At 38.4% G+C, this 23154-nt stretch overlaps 1 protein-coding gene across 1 annotated transcript; it reads left to right on the forward strand.

Moving 5' to 3' along the window:
• Nucleotides 1-601: 601 nt before the first annotated feature.
• Nucleotides 602-20068, forward strand: RBM44 (RNA binding motif protein 44). The gene is made up of 14 exons (XM_065880193.1): nt 602-671; nt 3734-5319; nt 5608-5666; nt 7114-7290; nt 7928-8111; nt 8207-8229; nt 8361-8445; nt 10995-11109; nt 11690-11818; nt 12491-12570; nt 12674-12747; nt 14685-14976; nt 19664-19809; nt 19945-20068. Exons 1-14 carry the CDS (start codon nt 602-604, stop codon nt 20066-20068), a joined length of 3144 nt encoding a protein of 1047 aa, XP_065736265.1.
• Nucleotides 20069-23154: the final 3086 nt, after the last annotated feature.

Below are 23154 nucleotides of genomic sequence, written 5' to 3' on the forward strand. Positions count from 1 at the left end.
TTTTAGAAGAATATGTCTTGTCTGTTTAAATAATACAGTCTTTTATGTAGCTGTCCACGCCTTTAAAAAAGTTACTCACGGCTTCCCTGGTGGCACAGTGGTTAAGAATCTGCCTGCCACTGCAAGGGACACGGTTTGAGCCCTGGTCTGGGAAGATCCCACATGCCGCGGAGCAACTAAGCCCGTGCGCCACAACTACTGAGCCTGTGCTCTGGAGCCCGCAAGCCACAACTACTGAGCGCATGTGCCACAACTACTGAAGCCCGCGCACCTGGAGCCCATGCTCCGCAACAAGAGAAGCCACCGCAATGAGATGCCCGTGCACCACAACGAAGAGTAGCCCCCGCTTGCCCCAACTAGAGAAAGCCCGCGCACTGCAATGAAGACCCAACACAGCCAAAGATAAATAAATAAAATTAATTTTTAAAAAAGTTATTCAAATGTCTTACAAGTTTTGTTTATTAGGCCTTTGATATTAGAATCTTTGACTATAATTACTACTTTGTCAGATTCTTGTTTTTCTAATAGTTTTTAAAATATAATATTGAGTATAATAACAGTTCAATATTTATACTTCTTCTAGGATATACGTCCTTGAGTGATGCAGGCCACTGAAGTGGTTGAGACAGCTTCTGGTAAAGGCTACCACAGTAATGGAAACATCCAGAAAGGTGAGAAGCTAGTCCAGTTGGCTTTATTCTGGGTGGAAAGAGGTATTAAATGTAATTAGACTTGATAGTTCCCTCTCCAGTGTTACTACATCTTAAGCCTTCCTACCAGTAAGGTAGGATTCAGCATGTTTTTATCTTGACAGATGACTCAGGTGATTTTTGGTAAATATGGGCAGCCTACATAGGATCTCTCAGGTAAATGGAAGATTTAGGAGAGAGAAGGTGAGCCAGAAGAGAGGGTTTCTGTCCAGGCAGGCTTTCAGGAACTACTGACAGGTACAGTTGCCTTCAGGGTAGTAAGTAGAAAGTGGGCAGGTTGACCTCTGCTACTGAAGTTGTGTATGTTTTTTCTTCACATGGATCTAAAATTTCTCTTTCTGTCATAATGGTAGAAGAGAGAATAATCAACAAGGGTATAAAAAGCAAGCTGACTAACCTTTATATGCTTATGAATACATGTAGTTGTAACTATTAAGAGGACTTTAGAATGTGATAAAAATGCTATTTCAAGTCAGACGGGAAACTGGATTTTTCAGCAAATGGTATTAGGACAACTGACCATCCTTTTTGGAAAAAAATTAAGTTAGAGTCCTACCTCATGCTAGAGAGAAGCATTAATTCTACATAATGTGAAAGGGCTAAATGTTACACACATACACCCACACAAAGAATTGGAAAGTTATAGAAGAATACTTTTATAATCATGTGGTAGGGAAGGCCAGGGAGACAAACCCAGAAGTCAGAGAAGAAAAGACTGATTCATTTAACTAAATAATCTTAAAGCCCGTGGCATGACAAAATATTATAAAAAGTTAAAAGAGGGGCTTCCCTGGTGGCGCAGTGGTTGAGCGTCCGCCTGCCGATGCAGGGAACACGGGTTCGTGCCCCGGTTCGGGAAGATCCCACATGCCGCGGAGCGGCTAGGCCCGTGAGCCATGGCCGCTGAGCCTGTGCGTCCGGAGCCTGTGCTCCGCAACGGGAGAGGCCACAACAGTGAGAGGCCTGCGTACCGCAAAAAAAAAAAAAAGAAAAAAAGTTAAAAGATAGCCAATAGGGCTTCCCTGGTGGCGCAGTGGTTGAGAGTCTGCCTGCCGATGCAGGGGACGCAGGTTCGTGCCCCGGTCTGGGAGGATCCCACATGCCGCGGAGCGGCTGGGCCCGTGAGCCATGGCCACTGAGCCTGCACGTCTGGAGCCTGTGCTCTGCAACGGGAGAGGCCACAATAGTGAGAGGCCCACGTACCGCAAAAAAAAAAAAAAAAAAAAAAGATAGCCAGTAAACTGGGGGAAAGTCACTTATATTATAAATATAAAAAACAAACACCTAGTATCCAGAATATATCATGAACTCCTGTACAAATCTCTAAGAAAAACACAATCAGCACATGAATTTATAATTGTATCTGACCCTACTGTCCTTAGCTCCAACCCCATATTTATAACAGCTTATTAGACATTCACATCTGGGTGTTTTATCTCTAACCTTAAACTCCACTTGCCTGGAACTGAATTCATTATCTTCTCCCTCCACCTCCCTCCCCAGCCCCTTGCTTTTCCTCTTCATCTTCTAAATCTCCTCTTCCGTGAAGTCCCTATCTCTTTAGCACCAGATATTCCCACTCATCTGTAATACCAAGCTGTAACCCTTAGCATTATCCTAGAAAGATATTTAAGCAGGTGGTAGCTAATTGATGAGTCATGAAGTCAGCTTAGCTGATTGTGATCAGCTTTTTTTTTAATAAAATGAAATAGACTAGAAAATAGCAGAATACTTTGGACATAATTGGAGTAATTACTGTTTTGTAAAATTTTTGTTTCACTTATACAGACACATATATGCTAGATCTTGATATAAAACGTGTTTCTGATTGTGTTCTTAAAGAAAAAAAATATGTATTTGAAAGCCACTAATCTCTCTCTCCCTTATCTACCATTTCTAATTGATCACCAAGTCTTGTCAGTTGTGGAACTTTTATACTAGTCTCTTCTTTTCCAGTCCCATTTCTGTACTCTTGATCTGTCTCCCTTCAGTCTCCCCCTTCAAGCCTTCATTCCTACTGTTGCCAGAGGTGTCTAAACTCAATTGCATTCACATGACTACCCTTTTAAGAAGCTTTCAGTGGTCCTCCGTGTTAGGATAAGAACCAGACTCCTTAACACCTCATAAAAGGCCTCTTTCTGTTCACAGCTCCTTTCACTCCCTTAGAGCTATTTCATTCCAGACAAGCTGGCTTATAATTTCCTGAAAATGCCATGTTTTTTCACCCAGCTAACCTTGTAGTGCTGTTTAATTTGCCTAAAATAACTATTTTGTTTCAAAACACTTTTTAAATGTACAGTTTTCTCTGACATCTACTTCTCCTTTCTTAAGCATTTACCTGCTAATCAGCAGCATGGTACAGCACCCATGTCTTCTTCGTCTTATTTCTGCAGTGCCTAAGGTTGATATTAGAACACTAGGAGGCACCCAAAGATTACAAAGGGAGTGACTGCCTTCTAAATAGTAAATGCTTTGCCACTGAAAGAGTTCAGGAAGAATCTTAGCTCCTATCTTGGTCAGCTGGGGCTACTATAGCACAATACCATGGAGGTGGCTTAAAGAACAGATATTTGGTTTTTTCCACAGTTCTGGAAGCTGCAAGTCCAAATGGGGCTGCCAGCATGGTCAGGTCTTGTAAGGGCTCTCTTCCTGGCTTGTAGATGGCCGCCTTCTTGCAGTGTCCTCACATGGTGGAGAGAAACAGAGAGCAAGCTCTGTGGTGTCTCTTCTCTCATAAGTGCACTGATCCCATTTTGAGGGTGCCACCCTCATGACCTCATCTAGCCTTAATTACCTCCCAGAGGCCCTGTCTCCACATGGGGAGTTAGGGCTTCAACACATATGAATTTTGAGGGGGACACAGTTCAGTCCATAGCAGCAACTATTTAGGGATGTTTGTTACGGATAATGTAAAAAGTATATTCCTACATTGGGAAGAGCTTAGGCCAGATTACATCTAAGGTCTTGTGTTTAAATTCTGTAATGTTTCTGCTAACATTTTATCCTTTTTTTTTTTTAATCAGATGAGCCTTCTAATCGTAAAAAAGAAAATTTGTTATCTCCTAATGGTTGTGAAGAAGCCAAATTGACTTTTGTTGATTATGACTGGGATTCCTTGGCATTAGAAAAAAGAGCTAATGACAAAGAAATCAGCAATATCGACAAAATAGAGTTATTGGAGCCATCTTTTACTGTGAGTCCAAATGCTAAGATGGAGAGTACTCACTCTCAGTCAAGTGAGTTTGAAGGTGGTATTGACAACACTTTCCTGAATGAAACCTACTCTATACATCATTCAGAGTCAAAACTGAAGAATGAAAGTCTTACTCATTTAGATTCAGAATTCAATTATGAAATGCAGAAAAGAAAGGAGGTGTTTTTTGATATTTTGAATCATCGAGGTAATACGACTGTTGGCTTGGAAAGAATCTACAAGATTTCAGATGATGATTCTGAAGACGTGCAAAAGCATGATCTAGATGATGACTCACAGCAGGAATATCACAGTGCAGAAGAACAAGAATATATAAATAACCATTTATCTTTTGACCAAACGAAAACATTAAACATATCTAATCTGGAAGTTTGGGGACTAAGAAGTTCAGGTTATGGAGTTAATTGTGCTAGCAATCTAGAAGATGATCATGTTAAATTAGAAAGTAATTCTAGCACCTCTTCAGATTCAGCTGACGTTTATGGACAAGAAGGTTCCCCTCATGTCTCCAAATTTCAGAATTCTGTTATGGTAAGAGAATATCATGAACCAAAACATGGCAAGTGTGCGGAACAAGACACTAGTTCAATGTACCACACAGTGTTTGATGCAGTTGTACTAAAGGGAAGTCCTCTTGAACACCAGGAATCTCAATCTAAGAGTGGTTTCTTGAACCCTCAAAAAGCATTAAAAACTAAAATTTATACTGGCAAAGTGAAGTCTCAAGTAACTAAAAGTAAAGATTTTTGTGGAAATTCAGTTGTTGAGGAAAAAATGTTACAGCACCTTGAAAATCCAAGCACATTACCACAAGACAAAGTTTTAGAGACATTACTCCAGCCCTATAAAGATTGTCAAAGTTCCTGGACCTCTATTTTTGATGATTCAGTAATTTCTGCATGTTATAAAAGCCTAGAAAACACCCCTAACCCAGCCTTAGATTTTTCTGTTACTCTACCAAGGTCTGCCATCAGAGATAACCAGGCAATAGAAGAAGGTAGCTCCCTAAGAGCTGCTAATGGCAGTACCACAAATAAAACTTGCTTTCACCATATGGAAGGACCATGTCCTGAATCAGTTACAGATGTAGCAAGTTGTACAGTCACAGTTAATCAAACAGTGGATGTTAGCACTGATTTTAGGGCTTGTTTCACAACAAGCAGGGCGACGAGCACAAGATCTTCTGTAGTATCTACATCAAGCAACACAGAGATAACAATGATAAATAAAAAATGGCCTGATGAGTGGCAAAGTGAGAAACGAAGTGTGGCATGTAACACAGATTGGGCATACAGTCAAGATAATGAAGATCCACAGATGGCTGTGACAAAAGGATGTTCGGGGAAATCTGTCTCCATTGACAGTTTAAAACCTAAGGGAAACTTCCTGAATAAGGTAAAACCAATATGATTAATAATAAAAATTTATTTGACTTTATAAAGAGGCACTGTAGGCTAATGTAAATATTTTGTTTCACTGAATTATATCAGGGGTTTCTGAGGCTTTTGTGAGAAAATGCTGGATGAAGGAAAAAGGTGAATAGATTGCTACCAACTTCTGTTCTTCTCAGTTGGCAGCTATTGCCACAAAGTCAATTCGAAGTTGGATTTTACATCTTACCAGATACAACATGTATTATTGTTTGTTGCATATGTCTAATTTGATCTTAAATCATGTTTTCAGGATTCCCTGGAATTAAGGAAAACATTTGATTTCACAGACTTAAAGAAACATTCTGAAAGGTAAGTCAGACATATGATCAAAATAGTAATTTGCTTTTTGTGTAGGTACTTAACCATATAGAATAATAGCCAGGAGTGACTTGAAGAGATCGTCTGCTTCAGCCATTTGTCTTGAAAGAAATAAATATTAGAACAATGTAGAATGTTAAAGCTTTCCACTTACTGAGATTTCAGTCTGAATAATTCCTTCAGAAAAACTCATGGCATCTTTATTTATCCAACCCAAACCCACACTGATTTATTACTTTCGTTTTCTTTCATTTGATCCCCTGTAGTCCAAAACAAAATAGCACATTTGGAGAACATCATATATTTGAAGAAGTAAACAGATACTTTTACTGGGATATTTTAATTTGTTGTGTAATTTACTTTGCATCCATCGAGAACCAGGTGGTGGGGGAGAGGAAAAGGAGAAGTCTCTGAGAAGTCAAATTGGTTTTCATGCTCTGAGATCATTTGCTTTTTCCTTCATTCATCCTTTATTCTTCTAATGAGTTTGATCTGGTATCCAGTCCTATAAAATTAAATAGAAGAGTTGGTTTCCAGAGGCAGATGTATCGAGAATAGTTAGAAGTGGCTGGTATTAGCAAGGGAAGAACTATTAACATTCAAAGAGGTAGTGATTTTGGAGCTTTTTGTTATAACAGCAAAATATTTGCTTCTAATAGCATAAGCATTATTATTATTAAGAAAAATGTAAATTATATTTTCTGTTTAAAAGATAACATTTAAAAAGTTTCCCTCCAGAATGTTTATAACTTTTAAAAATGCTGGCCAGTGCTTGATTTAGGTTGAAAAATCTGTTGATTCTGGATAAATTAGTACTTTACTTTAGAATTCTTTTCTTGGTAAAATGAAGTATGAATTTGAGATTTATTTACTCTCTTGAATTCTAAAAAGAGTATATTTATTTTTTTAATAAATTTATTTATTTATTTATTTTTGGCTGCGTTGGGTCTTCGTTGCTGCCCACGGGCTTTCTCTAGTCGCGGTGAGCAGGGGCTACTCTTCGTTGTGGTGCATGGGCTTCTCATTGTGGTGGCTTCTCGTTTCAGAACACGGGTTCTAGGCACGCGGGCTTCAGTAGTTGCAACACGCGGGCTCAGTAGTTGTGGCTCGTGGGCTCTAGAGCGCAGGCTCAGTAGCTGTGGTGCACGGGCTTAGTTGCTCCATGGCATGCGGGATCTTCCCAGACCAGGGCTCGAACCCGTGTGCCCTGCATTGGCAGGCGGATTCTTAACCACTGTTCCACCAGGGAAATCCTAAAAAGAAGATATTTAGCATTGACTCTTGACATCCTTGTTTTCTTCAGCCTTTCCATCTTTAGTAGAAATTGATTTAAACTTTACAGAGAAATGTAAGAAATCTTAAATCTGTTTCTGGAGGTATGTCATCAACACAGAAAAATATTTGGAATCTTACCTAATCCAATTTTTTTATTTCAAAGGGAACCTCAACTTTCTAAAGAGATGGAGAAGAATTTGCCATCAAAGTGCTGTCAGCAAATAATGCAGAGAGCCATCAAAGCAGAGTTGCACCTTTTAAATGTTCACTATCAAATGTGTCATCAGCATTGCAGTGATATTTACAAACTTGTAATGGAAAATAGAGAAGGACTAAATAGGTGATTGTTAGGGTTTGTTTGTTTATTATCTGCTTTTTTATTGAGTTACAGTTGATTTACAGTATTATATGTTTCAGGTGTACATCATAGTGATTCACAATTTTTAAAGGTTATTCTCTATCTATAGTTATAGGTGATGGTTAATTTTAAATCTGTATCTTCCTAGAAATTTATCACTAACTTTAAGTTTATTCTAGAAAATTTCTTTAGTTTTCATTTTTAAAGGGCAGGAGAGGGGTGGATTATAACTGGGTTTGTTAACTGGCCTAGGGGTAATAGACTTTAAAAAGTAGTACATTGTAATTTCCTGGAGAGGCAACAGTGCATGTTGGAATGATGAATCCAGTAAAAAGACAGATTCAGGTTTTCTTTATAAAGTCCAAGTTCGGATGAAGTCAGTTGGAGGGTTTTTCGTGACATTCGACCACATTCTGTCCGGCTAATATGTATACCAAGGATTGCTTATCTTGCCCCTGGAAAAACACATCTTCTGTGATTCATTTTCTTTTACTAAATGTTTAAAAGAAAACATTTTAGGGATCTAGTAGAGTTAGAATTAAGTGTATAATTTGACATTAGTTTTAAATGGGTGGCTTGGCCTAAGTAATTTAGTTTTGTGAATGTAACTTTTGAACAGGAATTTATCAAGTAATTCTACTAAGAAAGAATTAGGATCAGCTCTACTGACAGTTTTAGAAGACTTGAAAGTTAGATACGTGAATTTGAAAGAAAAGATAAACAAGGGTATACCACTGGAAGAGCTGCCTCCACTATCGGTAGAATCAAAATTATTATCTACCTTCTCTGCTTTTGCTTCCAGGGTATGTATTTATGTTTTAGGAATAAAATTTTTACTTCATTTAGACAGAAAACATTTTACGCTAAAAGATTTTTCTTCCCTTCTCTTTCTTTCCAGCTAATGAAAGAAGAATCACATATGTAAGTTATGTTTTCATCTAATTTAGAATTCATTAGATCTTAAACATTGCTAATTCAGTTAACTTTGTTTTCTATTTTGGTCCTTATTCAGAACATTGATAAATGCTTTAATGAAATGTTTATCTGTTTAGCTTTTCAGGAGCAGATTCTGAACTAGATAATCAAAGTACACGTGATGTTGATGGTTCTTCAAGCCTGAAAAAGACACTCTCTCATGTGAGATTTTTTTAGAGTAGTTCATCAAGTGTAAATCTTTAATCTTATGCCTTGCACAAAGTAAACTATAATTTTTAGAAGCTCTCGCATCCTTCTTTTCACTCAGCTGGCTTATTTTGTGTACTACCATTTGAGGGATATAACTGATTAGAAGGAGCGTAATGTCCTGATCAAACAGATGTCAATAGTATATGTTGGGTAAGATGACCACATAATTTATCATCAAATCAGGAGACTTCTGAGGATGAAAAAAGGTAGTGATGTTAATAGTTCAACATGACGATTGGTATAAACCTTGAGTGTCTCTGGCAAATCATAATTTTTGGCCCCCATCGTGTTAATGCAATGTAGTAAAAACTAATGTGGTTATGCCTTCATCGCATGAGATAGTATAAAATAATATCCTGGGGGCACAGTGGTTAAGAATCCACCTGCCAATGCAGGGGACACGGGTTCTAGCCCTGGTCCAGGGAGATCCCACATGCCGGGGAGCAACTAAGCCCATGTGCCACAAGTACCAAGCCCACGCTCTAGAGCCCACAAGCCACAACTACTGAAGCTCGCACGCCTAGAGCCCGTGCTCCACAACAAGAGAAGCCACCGCAATGAGAAGCCTACACGCCGCAACAAAGAGTAGCCCCCGCTCACCACAACTAGAGAAAGCCCACGCGCAGCAACGAAGACCCAATGCAGCCAAAAATAAATAAATAATTAAAATAATAATATCCCATTTATTTTAGACAGGGCAAAGTTTTCATTCCTCCTTTGCTGAAATGATGAAAATAATTTTTAAGTGCCTTTCGTAGGTTTTCTTAATCTCTCTTGTTCCCCCAAGGAAATGTTTGTCAGATGACAATCTGTGTAATAGCACTCTGCAAACTGTGAAGTGATAGAGAAACACGAGTTATATTCCATTATCAATGGGGTAGGAAAACTGAAGGTTGTTTCTTTTTTTTTAATTTTTATCTATGGCTGCGTTGGGTTTTCATTGCTGTGTGCAGGCTTTCTCTGGTTGTGGCGAGTGGGGGCTACTCTTCGTTGCGGTGCATGGGCTTCTCATTGCAGTGGCTTCTCTTGTTGCGGAGCACGGGCTCTAGGCACGGGCTTCAGTAGTTGTGGCTCATGGGCTCTAGAATGCAGGCTCGGTAGTTGTGGTGCACAGGCTTAGTTGCTCCGCGGCATGTGGGATCTTCCCGGACCAGGCTCGAACCCATGTCCCCTGCATTGGTAGGCGGATTCTTTTTTTTTTTTTGCGGTACACGGGCCTCTCACTGTTGTGGCCTCTACCGCCGCGGAGCACAGGCTCCGGACGCGCAGGCTCAGTGGCCATGGCTCATGGGCCCAGCCGCTCCATGGCATGTGGGATCTTCCCAGACCGGGGCACGAACTCGTGTCCCCTGCATCGGCAGGCGGACTCTTAACCACTGGGCCACCACCAGGGAGGTCCCCTGAAGTTTGTTTCTACTTTCTGACTTTAGTCTTAACCCTGAGGTTATATTATTATTTGGGTAGTCTTAAAGAATAAGATGCATCCCAAAGCCAAAAGTGAAATAAATACTTGATTGATTTATATTCCTTTCTATTAAGATAAATGATTAAAAGTAAATTATTTTAGCAAATTATTTATTCCATTGTTCTGCTCTTTAAAAAAACAAAATCTCATTTATCCACAAAGAATTAACAGGTCTAAAACCAGATTTTTATATCTTCAAATTTCTTACATAGTTTGCTTAAACAACTTGTCCATTTAATGATATATAATGTTCTGGAGGGGTTTTGTTTTTTTACTTTTTTATTTTTTTCATCATTGTAAAGGTAGCAATGGTGTAACCTGACTATTTGGGCAGAATAATAAATCTTTTTAAAAGTAAAAGATGCAGATATAACATTTTTATAATCTTAATTTTGGCTCTAAAACAATATCTACTTTGTTAGGATTACATTTTAATACCCACCTTACTAAATTAAGTTATGCGTGAAAGCCAGCATTGTATAGTGTAGTGTTTCTAAATTTCAGCTACTTATGTACCATCTTCACAATTTTTCATAGCCAGGTATTATCTGTAATGTTATTTGATTTGTACTTTTTAAATGATTCTCCTCTTTTAAAAAATTTATCTGTGAAGAGTAACTTACTATGTATGAGAAAGAAATATCACTCCCCATAAATGAAAGGTACATATAAGCACACATTAAATATATAGCTGTTGATGTTAATGTGAAAAATACTTACATGTGCAGCTCCAGAAATCATCTCAGGTACTTCTAGTGTGTGGATGCCACACTTTGCTAAATAATGGTGGTGGTAGCGCATACAGTCACTATACATAGACTAGTTTCAAATCATAATTCTCATTGTGTGACAGACATAAAGCAGCAGGTTACTTAGATTCAGTTTGCTTACCCATAAACTGGGTCGATAATGATTTTGTCTCATAGCCTTTGTTGTTGTGAGGGTAAATAATGCCAGTGAAGCATGCTTGTCACATAGAGTGCAATAACTGTTACTCCTTATTTATTATTGTTGTTTTTATTATTTTAATTCTCAGATGTCTCTATTACCTGACAATAGTCATCCTAAACAAGATACATCACCCAAAGAGGATGGTTTAAAAAATGGTGACGTAGATATAGACTTTAGTCAACTAAAACTTGATGATAAAGGTCAGTATAAAAATGTTTGTCTTGTGTCATTGCCAGAAAGCAGATAATAAGATTTAAAATACCCCTCGTGCCCATCTATTAAGTTAAAGTAAATATTTTTAATTGAATGGCATCATTCAGATTATGAATGTTAAGTATGTTCTTATTACATCTACTTGATATCTTTAAGGTTACTTAATATATCTGATAATTCCAAATAATAATACAGACTTTTGTTCTTCTGGTTCATGTTTTCCATTTTGAAAATTCTTTTTTCTGTCCAGTTTGTATCTCTGTAAATTGTATGGGTTTTTTGTTTTGTTTTTTAGTTTTGTCCTCAATGAGAAGAGAAGGATCCTTTTTTAGTGAAATAAAGACTTGTGGCACGGCTTAACCCATTTTTAAAGATGTTCATTGTTATTCTGTCTATAAAGATAAATCTCTTCTTCAGTAAAGGATAATTAAAAATTAGAAAAGTAAGGCTTTTAATAAGCTAGGAATCAGTGTTAATTAAAGTAAAACTGGGAAGCAGGTCACTCAGATAACTTCTCACGGTTAAACATTGTACATAGTTCCTTGCTAAGTGTGTTCAATTTCTCAGACTCCACAAATTACCGAGAAATAAGTGAAGACTGGTTTGATGCTAAAGAGAACGTGACTGGAGCTGACTTCTCAGGAATACAAGAAAATCAAATAGTACAAGACAAAGAGGATCCGAAGTTTACACTAGGTTGGTTCTTAACAATTTACCAAGAAATCCTAACCTAGCTCATTTATAAAATAGTGCTTATCTTCTTCTGTATTATTTTGGGGGATTGCACTGTTTTAATATTTTATTCCTGTTTGTATTTCTTTATAAATATGAAAAATGAGGAAATCGGCCATTTGGATGTCATTTTTTTTTAAGAGTAAATCAGTTTAAAATGTTCATTTCTCTTTCAGAAAACTGTCTGCTAAAAGCTTAAATCCAAGATTTAGTTAGTAGATAGAGGCCCACCATTCTCTCTCCCTACTCTAGTCCAACATCAGTATTCCTTCAGGCGTTCTTTTCCTCTAAACCCTCATCAGGCACTTCGCAGGTGTGGGGTACATAGTGAACAGAAGAAGCTTCTCAGTTTCCATCAGACAGCCAGGACTACCTATTTATTGATCCATCTTTGAGTCACAAGAGACTAAATATCATTCAGTCCAACCTCTTTGTTTTTAACGTATGATTAAAGCCCAGAAACCTTGGCACTGTACTCCAAGCTCTTAATCTTCAGCCTAGTGCTGGTACTTGCTAATAACTTTATAATCATCTTTTTGATAATAAAAAATGAAATACTTAACAATTTTCACATTTTCTCTTAAAAATATTGATAAAATAATGATTATCTTCTGTTGTATGTTTATCTTCAAGCAGAAATGAAGAATGTTGAACCCTTACGAAGAGATAAAGGTTACTTGATACATGTTGGTGGGCTCTGCCCTTCAGTGTCTGAGGTATGCCAGGATTTATTTTTTGAGCTTCACTTTCAAATCTATTAATTGTTCATATTTTGATTGTTTTTCTACCTTTCACAAACTTTTATTTATCTTCTTTCAGGCTGATTTAAGGTCTCATTTCCAGAAATATGAAATTTCTGACATTTCAATTTATGATTCTTCTCCTAATTACAGGTATGTTTCCCAGATTCAGTGAATGTACATTTACTGGGTATGCCCTAGGTTCTAACAGAGGTCTGTTCTGTACTGAACATGAACCACAGTGGTGATTAAGCCAGGTGCCATTCCCGCAGGGGTTTCCCAGCCTAGTAGAGGGATACACGTTGACAAATAGCTACAGTCATTAATTGGTGCTGTTCTCAATCAGAGCTTTCTTTCATTATACTTTTTAACTTGTTACTAATGAGATATAGGAGAGTTATTGATTTTTCTGCAGTTATCTTGTTTCATACCATTTCATGGGGGCAGTCGAGTGCATTAGTTAAGAGAATGGGCTCTACAGCAAGTGTCTTGGGTTCATGTCTCAGCTTCGTCAGTAATGTGATGAATACATTTGGGCAAGTTACTTAATAACCTTTCTGTATCTGAGGCTCTTCATCTATAAAGTGAGGATAATAATAGTACCTACATAGCATTACTGTGGAACTATTATGAGATAAATAAGTAAACCAGTAGAAATAAAGGCTGGCATATAGTAGGTACTCAGAAAATTATATTTAATTTTATTATTTTTTATTTTAATTACTTTTTAGTTGATGCTTTTTTATTTTTTAGGTAGATGGCTATATCATCTACATATAGTCATTTCCAGTATGTGTGTTGTTAACCTGTTTTGTGACATCAGAACATTCAAAAGTATCAAATAAGAATGGTGATAGCTTAATGGAAATGCCTTTACTATTTTATCACAAAAAATGATAGCTCTTTATTTCAGATATGAAAATCTTTATAAATTAAAAAAGGATCCTATTTGTAGTTGGGTTGAAATTTATTAAAAATAAGTGTTTAATTTTGTCTTAAATGGATTCACTTAAGATCATATGCTTTTCTTGGACCTATTAATTAATATGTTGTTAATATATTTCGTTATATTAAAGTAGTGTTGTACTCCTAGGAGTATTACTTGATGTGAAAGATTCTTTTAGTGTCTTGTTGAATCCTTTGGAAAAAAAGAAACTTTATGGTTCTTTATTACTTTGAAGTATTATACATTCTGTGTGGAAATTTAGGAAGTACAGTTAAATACAGAAGTGTAAGGAGGTTATAAAAATTGATCCATAGTCCCATCCTATGGAGGCAGCTGCTCTTCAGATTTGGTGTATAGCCTTCCATTGGCACTATCTGGAGCTGGCACTTTCAGAAGGATGGCTCTTGCCCAGCTTTCTCAATTTTATGGCTAAAATTCTGGTTAGATTTTCCAACTCTGTTTGGACTGCATATTTTTTCACTACAAGGCCATAAGGACATTCTCTCCTGTGTTCTGCTAAATGTTTTTAAATTTTGCCTTTCACCTTTATGCCTTCTCTGTATCTGGAGGTTATGTTTGTGTATAGGGATTAATTTTAATTTTTTGGTATGGATAACCAGTTGTCCCGAGAACACTAATCTGTGCAACTGTGTCATATATAAGCTTTGCAAATGTTACTTTTTTTTTTTTTTTTTTTTGGGTACGCGGGCCTCTCACTGTTGTGGCCTCTCCAGTTGCAGAGCACAGGCTCCGGATGCACAGGCCCAGCGGCCATGGCTCACGGGCCCAGCTGCTCCGCGGCACATGGGATCTGCCCGGACCGGGCCACGAACCCGCGTCCCCTGCATTGGCAGGCGGACTCCCAACCATTGCGCCACCAGGGAAGCCCTACATAACATTTTAATATAAAATTAACAGGTGATAATTCAGAAGAAATACTAACTACCTTTTATTTCCCATCTTTAATTTTTTGTATTTAGTTATTTTAATATTCTTCCTGATCCCAAGGTAAGTATAGTAACTTATTTTTAAGAGCAGTTATTCTTATAAAAGGTATATGCTAGCCAGTAGTTACACAATGAAGTTTGAGGTCATTTAAAGTCATTAACAAAGAACCTTTTGGTTTTCTGCTTTTATATTTTAGATATGCATCTCTTGCTTTAAAAAAAAACCATAATGCAAAGCTGGCTGTGAAGGAAATGAATGGTACAGAAATAAATGGGAAATCAGTAAATGTGCGGCTTGTTAAAACTCCTGGAGAATATACATCACCACTTTCGTCCAAAAATGGAAATAAAGTTAGTTTCAGTAATTTGGAGAAAAACATCAGCAAAGAAGTCAACTCAACCTCCTCTGTTTCTAGATTGCCTAGAACTAGGCCGAGGCAGCAGCTGGGATCTGAGCAAGACAGTGAGTTTTTCGCTTTTGACCAAAAGGTTAGTTTTCTTGATCAAGCCCTTAAATGGTCTTCATATATACACTATACTGCGATAAGTAGCTTTGTAGGACAGATAACTCCAGGACAGCAGTCTTGAAGTGGGAATAAGGACATTAGTCTGAATTGTGCCTAACATTGAATCCGCCCTAACCTGCTCTTGTACAACCCCAGTTGTCCCTGGAGGAAGCACAGATCTTTATAGGCCTAGCCGCAGAGACAACGTTTCTCTGTAACTAGGCTCTCTGCCAGTGCTTTTCAGTCTTTGTATCTCTTTATTCTTGGATAGTGTTACTCTATAAGTAGCTACTTAACACTTTCATCATCCTTTTTTTCACAGCTAACCTCATCTCATAATTATTTAAACCATAAAATATAGTCATTTTATTATGCATGCTCTCATCTTTACCACATTGAGATTTTAAACGTCACATGGAAGGTGATAAAGTTGACTTATTCACTCTTGTCTCTCCACTGCACAGCAAAATGCCTGGCATCCTATAGGCATTCCATAGATTTTTAAAAATTTACATATAGTAAAATTCGCTCTTTTTGCTGTCTGTGAGTTTAGACATATGCCACAGGCATGTAACCATCATCACTATCAAGGTATAGAACAGTTCCATCTTCCCAAAACATTCTCTTGTGCTCTGCTCTGTTTTCTGTTCTTATAATTTTACTTTTTCCAGAATCTCCTGTGAGTAGAATATTATATAGCCTTATTAGTCTGGCTTCTTTCACTTAGCTTTATGCATTTTCTTACTGAGTTCTGTGAGTTTTTTAATATTCTGAATATAAGTCATTTATCAGATAGGTATGTACTTTGCAAATACGTTTTCCCAGCCTGTACTTTGTCTTTTCATTCTTTTAATAGTGTCATTCTCAGAGCAGGAGTTTTAATTTTTAACCAATTGCAGTTTGTCGCTCTTTTGTTTTTTAACTTGTGGGGGGTTTTTTGTTTGTTTTTTGTGGGTTTTTTGGCTGTGTTGGGTCTTCGTTGCTGCGCACAGGCTTTCTCTAGTTGTGGCGAGTGGGGGCTACTCTTTGTTGCAGTGCGTGGGCTTCTCGTTGCGGTGGCTTCTCGTTATGGAGCACGGGCTCTAGGTGCGCGGGCTGCAGTAGTTGCAGCATGCTGGCTCAGTAGTTGCAGCATGAGGACCCTAGAGCACATGGGCTTCAGTAGCTGCAGCACATGGGCTTGGTAATTGCAGTGCACAGGCTTCAGTAGTTGTGGCTCACGGGCTCAGTAGTCGTGGCTCGCGGGCTCTAGAGCACATGTTCAGTAGTTGTGGCGCACGGGCTTAGTTGTTCTGCAGCATGTGGGATCTTCCTGGACCAGGGATCGAACCCATGTCCCCTGCATTGGCAGGCAGATTCTTAACCACCACACCAGCAGGGAAGTCCCTTAACTTGTGTTTTTAATGTTGTATCTAAGAAATCTTTGCATAACCCATTGTCACAAAGCTTTTGAGTTAATTTTATAATGTGTGGGATATGAATTGAGGTGGTTTTGGTTTTTTGGTTGTGTTTTTGTGTTGTGTATGGAATTGTTCCAGCATCATTGTTGAAAAGCCTATCCTGTCTCCACTGAATTATCTGTGTGCCTTTGTCAAAAATCAGTTGACCATATTTGTGTGGATCTATTTCTAGACTCTCTGTTCTCTTCTATCTCTTAAACTTTCCACCAGTACTACACTATCTTGATCATAATAGCTTTATAGTAAGTCTTGAAACAGGAAGTCCAACTTCGTTCTTTTTCAAAATTTATTTTGGCTATTCTAGTCTCTTTGCCTTTCTGTATAAATTTCATAATTCTGCTTGTCACTATCTATTAGAAAAGTCCTTGGATTTTTACTGGAATTAGTTTGACTCTACAGATCCGAGAAAATTCCTTTTTAATAAATGGATGAAAGAATAAATATTTGTTGAATAAATGAATTTTGGTTTTTTCCATAAGAATAAGATAAAGGGATCTCTTTTCCCTATGTCCTTTACCCCATCCTTTCCTAATTCCTGGAGTTATCCCATTATTTTTCTGTACCATTAGTGCCATTTCTGTACCCACAGACCTTTCTCCACTCACAGTTATGCACAACTCTTCTTAATCCGAACCACATTTTCACTTGACTTCTCATTCTTTTGAAGTTACCGTCCTTATTTGTTCTGTGTTTTTCCTGCCAAACTTCCCAACCAAGTAGTTTATACCCAATGTCTGGGCTTCTGTGATGGTCTCTCTTCTTCATCCTGATAACCTGACCCCGTCGCTAGAATTTTATTTACAGTGCTCTTCCTGTAGTCACTAATGGCGTTTTTATCGCTCTGTCGCCTGTCTGCCTTCTTTTTGACCACTTAGCCTATTTGGTGCCGGTCATTCCTTTCTTTCAACTCTTTTCCTTTCATCTCTTTTCCTTTCATCTCAGTGACACTTTGTGTTTAGGATGGGTTTTTTGGTGCATAACCTCAATCCACAATAGGAAGGAAGGAAACAAACTGCAGTCAGGCTACGGGCGCTTGAGCTGGGAATTTGGGAGCTATGGCTCCTCCCTGCCTCTCTCAGGTAGTGCCCCTGGTTTCTTGCCTCTGCATGCCTGTAAGCTCCATCCTCCTGTTTCTCTCTGCACACTGGCTTTCTCTGTCTGCTTGTGACTTCTCTCTTCCTCCATTAGGCTTTATTTTGCTTAACTCTAACTCTACAGTACTTTTCAGCTCAAGCTCCTGTCATCATTTTGACTAACTCATTTGCTCTGTTCCAATTCCACATTCTTTAGACAGGAAATCTGATCCAGCCCATGATTTTGGTGTTCATGAGTTCAGGTAACACCACTCTTGGTCTTGTTAGCTGAGGAAGCAGGTCATGGAGTTGGTAGAGGGAAGGTTATGTGTCATAAATAAATAGGGCACCGTGGGCTAGGGTAGGAGTATGTTGTCTTAGAGTGTGTGGACAGGGCAGCTCTTAACTGCTGTCTTTGTTAAACTATACTCTTACTTTTCTAGCAGTTTATTGTCACCTTTCTTCTCAGATTCTCAACATTTTTTCATTATGTTCATTCATTTAGAAAATATTTATCGTCTATAATAAGAGGTAGTGATGATTAAGAACAACAGATTCATAACCTGGCTTTGCTACCTACTCATGGGCTGGGCGAGTTACTGCCCTCTGTGTCTGAGCTTCCTTATTTTAAAATGGGGATAGGCATTTCCCTGGTGGCACAGTGGCTAAGAACCCACCTACCAATGCAGGGGACACAGGTTCGAGCCTTGATCCAGGAGGATCCCACGTGCCACGGAGCAACTAAGCCCGTGCACCACAACTACTGAGCCTGCACTCTAGAGCCTGTGAGCCACAACTACTGAGCCCGAGTGCCACAACTACTGAAGCCTGTGCTCCTAGAGCCCGTGCTCTGCAACAAGGGAAGCCACCACATTGAGAAGCCTATGCTCCGCAACGAAGAGTAGCCCCCACTCACCGCAACTAGAGAAAGCCCACATGCAGCAACGAAGACCCAATGCAGCCATAAATAAATAAAATAAATAAAGTCATTTTAAAAGAATAAAAAATAAAATGGGGGTAAGTGTTCCTGCCTCACAAATGTTGTGAGCTTTAAATGAGTTTAATTCAGAAAATTCTTTGGAACAGTGCCTGTCATGGAGAATGTACTCCGTAAATAGTAGCTACTGTTATTTACTAGCAGTTTGGCTCTTTCTTGGGAAACCCATCCTCTCTGTGGTTCCAACTGCTATTTAAACTTACTGTATCCCAAAATTATTTATTCAATAAACAGTATACCAACTGTGTACACTATTGTAGGCACTGGGAAAGTGGCAATGAACAAAACAGACAAAAATCTGTGCTGTTACAGAGCTTAAATCTAGTGAAGGAGATAAGGCAATAAGCAAATAAGTAAAATATGTACTATTCTGATGTAGATCTAATATTTTGTATATCTTACCCTGACGTTTCATCTAGGTTTGAAAGTATCCGCTCCTCCTTTGTTGAACTTTTATGGGATGTACAGTGGTTTCATATAATTTATATCCTACTTGCATGGCTAATAGTAATTAATTGATCATTTTAATTTTGTCTCTTCAGTTGAATTATAAGATACATAAGTGATGGAGGTTCTTTTTTATAGCACTAGTTTCCCCACCCCCACTCCAGCATGTTCTGGGCATATAGTTTGTGTACATTGAACATTTAGTAAATAAGATATAGAATATATGATATAAATATGTACATATAATTACTATGTAGACCAGCCTTTCTCTGTCAGGTTGGGTAAGAGAATTCAGCCTTCATGTCCTAAGCCTAAGATATCCATTGTATATAGCAAATGACTCTCTCTCCTATGCATCTAGAATGGAATAGTTATGTCCTATCTTAGGGAAAATTGAGAAAATAGTTAACATCATTTTTTGTGTTCTGTGGATCAGATGAGAATCCTGTTTGAGAAAAGCTAATTTTGACGTAGCCCATATATTATACTTCATCATGTATTTGGCATTTTTTAAATAAATGGCCCTGAATACATCTCAAGTAAAATTACTTGGTAGAAAAACTAATCCCAAATCAACATAAATATCTTAGGAATTTTGATTTTACTATTTGTAATTTTTTAATTTAGAATAAGCTGGATTATTTCTATGTAATCGTTACTGACTTAAATAAAACTTTAAAAATGTTTATTTAGGGTGTCAAGAAAAATTGTAAACAGATTGGATCCACTAAATTACTACCTGATGCACCTTTTCAATTTGTACCTCCAAATACATCGAACCTGCGTAGCTTTACCAAGATCATGGAGAGACTGGCTGAACTACATCCGAAAGCTGGCAGGTAGTGACTACAATTGCATTTTAAGTGGTTTTATAAGTTGTAAGTAAACTCCCGTTCCTTTCAGTACCTTAGCCGTATCTAGAATGTGCTGCTCTGGAGAGGGCAGATGCTCATGCGTGTCTTCCTTTGGCACAGGGATCACATTAGAAACGCTCTTCAGGAGGTTAGAATGCATCATAAAGGCTCTCTCAGTGGCCTGTCTGTTAATGCTATTGTGAGAATGACTTCCTCTGTTTTGGAAAACTCTGCTTCCGGTTAGGTGTAAAAGAAGCAATAAGAGGTAAGTCAGTCATACCTTTCATATTTAAATAGTAAACATTTTAAGCTATGGATTCCATTTTCTTATCAAATAAAAATATTATATTGAAAATAATAAAGTAACATAAAAGCTAAAAACAAGCATACTGTATTTGTAAACTATTAATGCAAAACTATCTGGGGTAATGTTAAATAACCCCAAAATTATTTGGCTTAAGCAACATTTATCATCTCAGAGTTCACAGGTCAGGATTCAGGAATGGCGTAGCTGGGTGGTTTTAGTTTAGCAATTCTCGTGATGTTGCAGTCAAGATGTTGGCCTGGGCTGTGGTCATCAGGAGGCTTGATCGGGACTGGAAGACCTGTTTGTAAGACGGCTCATTCCCATGGCTGTTGGCAGGAGGCCTCTGTTTCTCACCACATGGGCCTTGCCATAGTGCTGCTTGAGTATCTTTACAACATGACACCTGGCTTCTTCAGAGCAAGAGCCATCAGAGAGAGAGAGAGAGCAAGATGGAAGCTGCAGTATTTTCTGTGACCTAACTTCAGGAGTCACACCCTGTCGTTTCTGCCACATTCTATCAGATGCAAGTCACTACGTGCAGCCCACGCTTTTGAAGAAGGGTGTATCAAAGAATGTGTGTATGTATTTTTAAATTACCACACACAAACATAGAATCCCTGTTTATAAAATAATGGTCGGGGATTTGTTTCCAGTTATAGCTGTCCAGGTGAGTAAAGCCAACTTTCCATGGAGAACAGTTAGAAAAGCTGAATAAATATAAAGACATCTGCTTGAAGGCACTGGAGAACTGTCAAGATACCATAAATTATCTGGCCAGTGTAAGAGAAGATTAGTCTCAGGGAAAATGCCCATTGTTTGGGACCACTTTCCCCCAATACTGTTTGCAGGTGGGGCAGCTAGGAGTTTAAAGGGACCCTTCTGATAGCACTGAAGCCAGGGGGGTGGGGCCTCAGCAGTAGAGTTGGGACACCAATGGGTTACTCCACTCCAAGAGTAACTTTGAACCAGAAGTAGATAGTTCCTCTGAGGGACTGTAACTCAGCTTCAGAACCTAAGTTAGATTGAGATGATCTGGGGTTACTAGTTCTGCCATGCACCTAGAAGAAATGAAGGTAAGAATCCTCTGGAAGAAGGTAGTATCATTTTAGGCCTCAAATTGTTTCTACCAGAATTTTTGCATATACTAATAATTTTGTAAATAAGAGTATACAATCAAAAATAACTAATCACAAATGAAATAAGACCACGTGAATGAAAACTAGCATGAACACCAGGTGATAGAAATTACCCACAGGGACTCCAGCTAATTGAGTTATCAAACTTTTTTTTTTAAATAAGTTTATTTATTTTATTTACTTAGTTTTGGCCATGTTGGGTCTTCGTTGCTGCGTGTGGGCTTTCTTTTGTCGCGGTGTGCGGGCTTCTCATTGCGGTGGCTTCTCTTGTGGTGCACGGGCTTAGTTGCTCCATAGCACGTGGGATCTTCCCGGACCAGGGCTCGAACCCGTGTCCCCTGCATTGGCAGGCGGATTCTTAAACTGTGCCACCAGGGAATCCCCCAGACACACTTTTAAAAACCATACTTGTATGTGATAGATTGTTTGCAAAAACAGCCACAATTATTCCTTTCCCTATAACCATGCCCCTTTGCAGTGTGACTTGGAAGCTCCTCTGATCAAGAAGTGGAGTCTGTTTTCCCACCCCCTGAATCTGGGCTGATCTTTTCACTTGCTTTGACAAGTTATGCCATTCCCAAGCCTGGTCCTCAAGAGCCCTTGATCATTCTGCTCTCTCGGAAATTTGCTACAGCCTCATAGAGACACCCAGGGTGCCTGCTAGAGGATAAGAGGCTACAGTCACCCCTCAGCATCCGTGGGGGATTGGTTTCAGGACCTCCCCCCACACCCACCCACCGCGGGTACCAAAATTTGAGGTTGCCCAAATATCTTACGTAGTATGGCTTAATATTTGCATATAACCCACACACATCCTCCTGTATACTTCACATCATCTCTAGGTTATTTGTAATACCTAATGCAATTGTAGATACTATGTGAATAGTTGTAAATGCAATATAAATGCTGTAAACCGTTGCCAGAACACAGCAAATTCAAGTTTTGCCTTTTGGAATTTTTTTTTCAAATATTTTCAATCCAAGGTTGGTTGAATCTGCAGATGCAGAACTCACGGATATGGAGGACCAACTGTACCTGGAGGATAGCGAAGACATTCCAGCCTACAGCCAGCTGCCCTTAATGTGTGACAGAGTCTAGCGTAGATGAGCAGATAGCCTACCCAGCCTGGCAGCTGCCCACAGATGCGTGAGTGAGCCAAACCAAGATAAGACAGATCACCAAAATGAGTCCAGCCCATTGCTAACTGGCAGAATTAGAGGCTAAATAGTAGGTGGTCATTGTTTCAAGCCACGAAGTTTTGAAGGTGATTTGTTACACAGCAAAAGCTAATTAATGCAGATGTATTATGCTCAAGGAGACAAAAGACAGGATTGAGAATTCTAGTATAGAACTGGAAATATTTTTAAAATGGAAATTCCATTAATAAAAAATAGAATTACTTAAATGAATAACTCAGTTAATAGGTTCTACAGCATATTAGACAAATTAGAGAATTAGAAAGGTCAGAAAAATTATGGAATGACACACACAGGTAAAAGGATGGAAAACACAAAAGAGAATGCAAGAAACATAAAGAAATACCAAGAAAGCCTAATTATTTGTGCAACTGGAGTTTTAACCAAAAAAAGAAGAGGGAGAAAATTGGTCAGATACAATATTTGAAAAAAAATTTTTAATGATGAAAAAAATTAAGCCAGAAATGTACTAAAGCCCTTTCAAATCCCAAGCAGAGAAAGTAAGGCTTCAGTGCATTAGAAAAACTGCCTGAATATGGTCCTTATGACCACCATGCAAAGCTGCTGAAAGTCAATCAAAACCATGTATTGAGCCCCAAAGCTTTATGAATAAGGGATACACAAGAGAAATAAAAGGCAATACATGCACACACACACACACAAAAAAAAAAACTTGAAAACTCAAAGCAAA

The sequence above is a fragment of the Phocoena phocoena genome, chromosome 7 (assembly GCF_963924675.1).
Source record: "Phocoena phocoena chromosome 7, mPhoPho1.1, whole genome shotgun sequence".
Taxonomy (NCBI): domain Eukaryota; kingdom Metazoa; phylum Chordata; class Mammalia; order Artiodactyla; family Phocoenidae; genus Phocoena; species Phocoena phocoena.

Bases quoted from the DNA above. Each gene is read 5' to 3' on its own strand.
- RBM44 (XM_065880193.1), top strand. From the start codon at position 602: ATGCAGGCCACTGAAGTGGTTGAGACAGCTTCTGGTAAAGGCTACCAC. The intron at 8,446-10,994 runs GTGAGATTTTTT...TTTAATTCTCAG, and splicing joins TGAAAAAGACACTCTCTCAT to ATGTCTCTATTACCTGACAA. The intron at 11,819-12,490 runs GTTGGTTCTTAA...ATCTTCAAGCAG, and splicing joins GGATCCGAAGTTTACACTAG to AAATGAAGAATGTTGAACCC.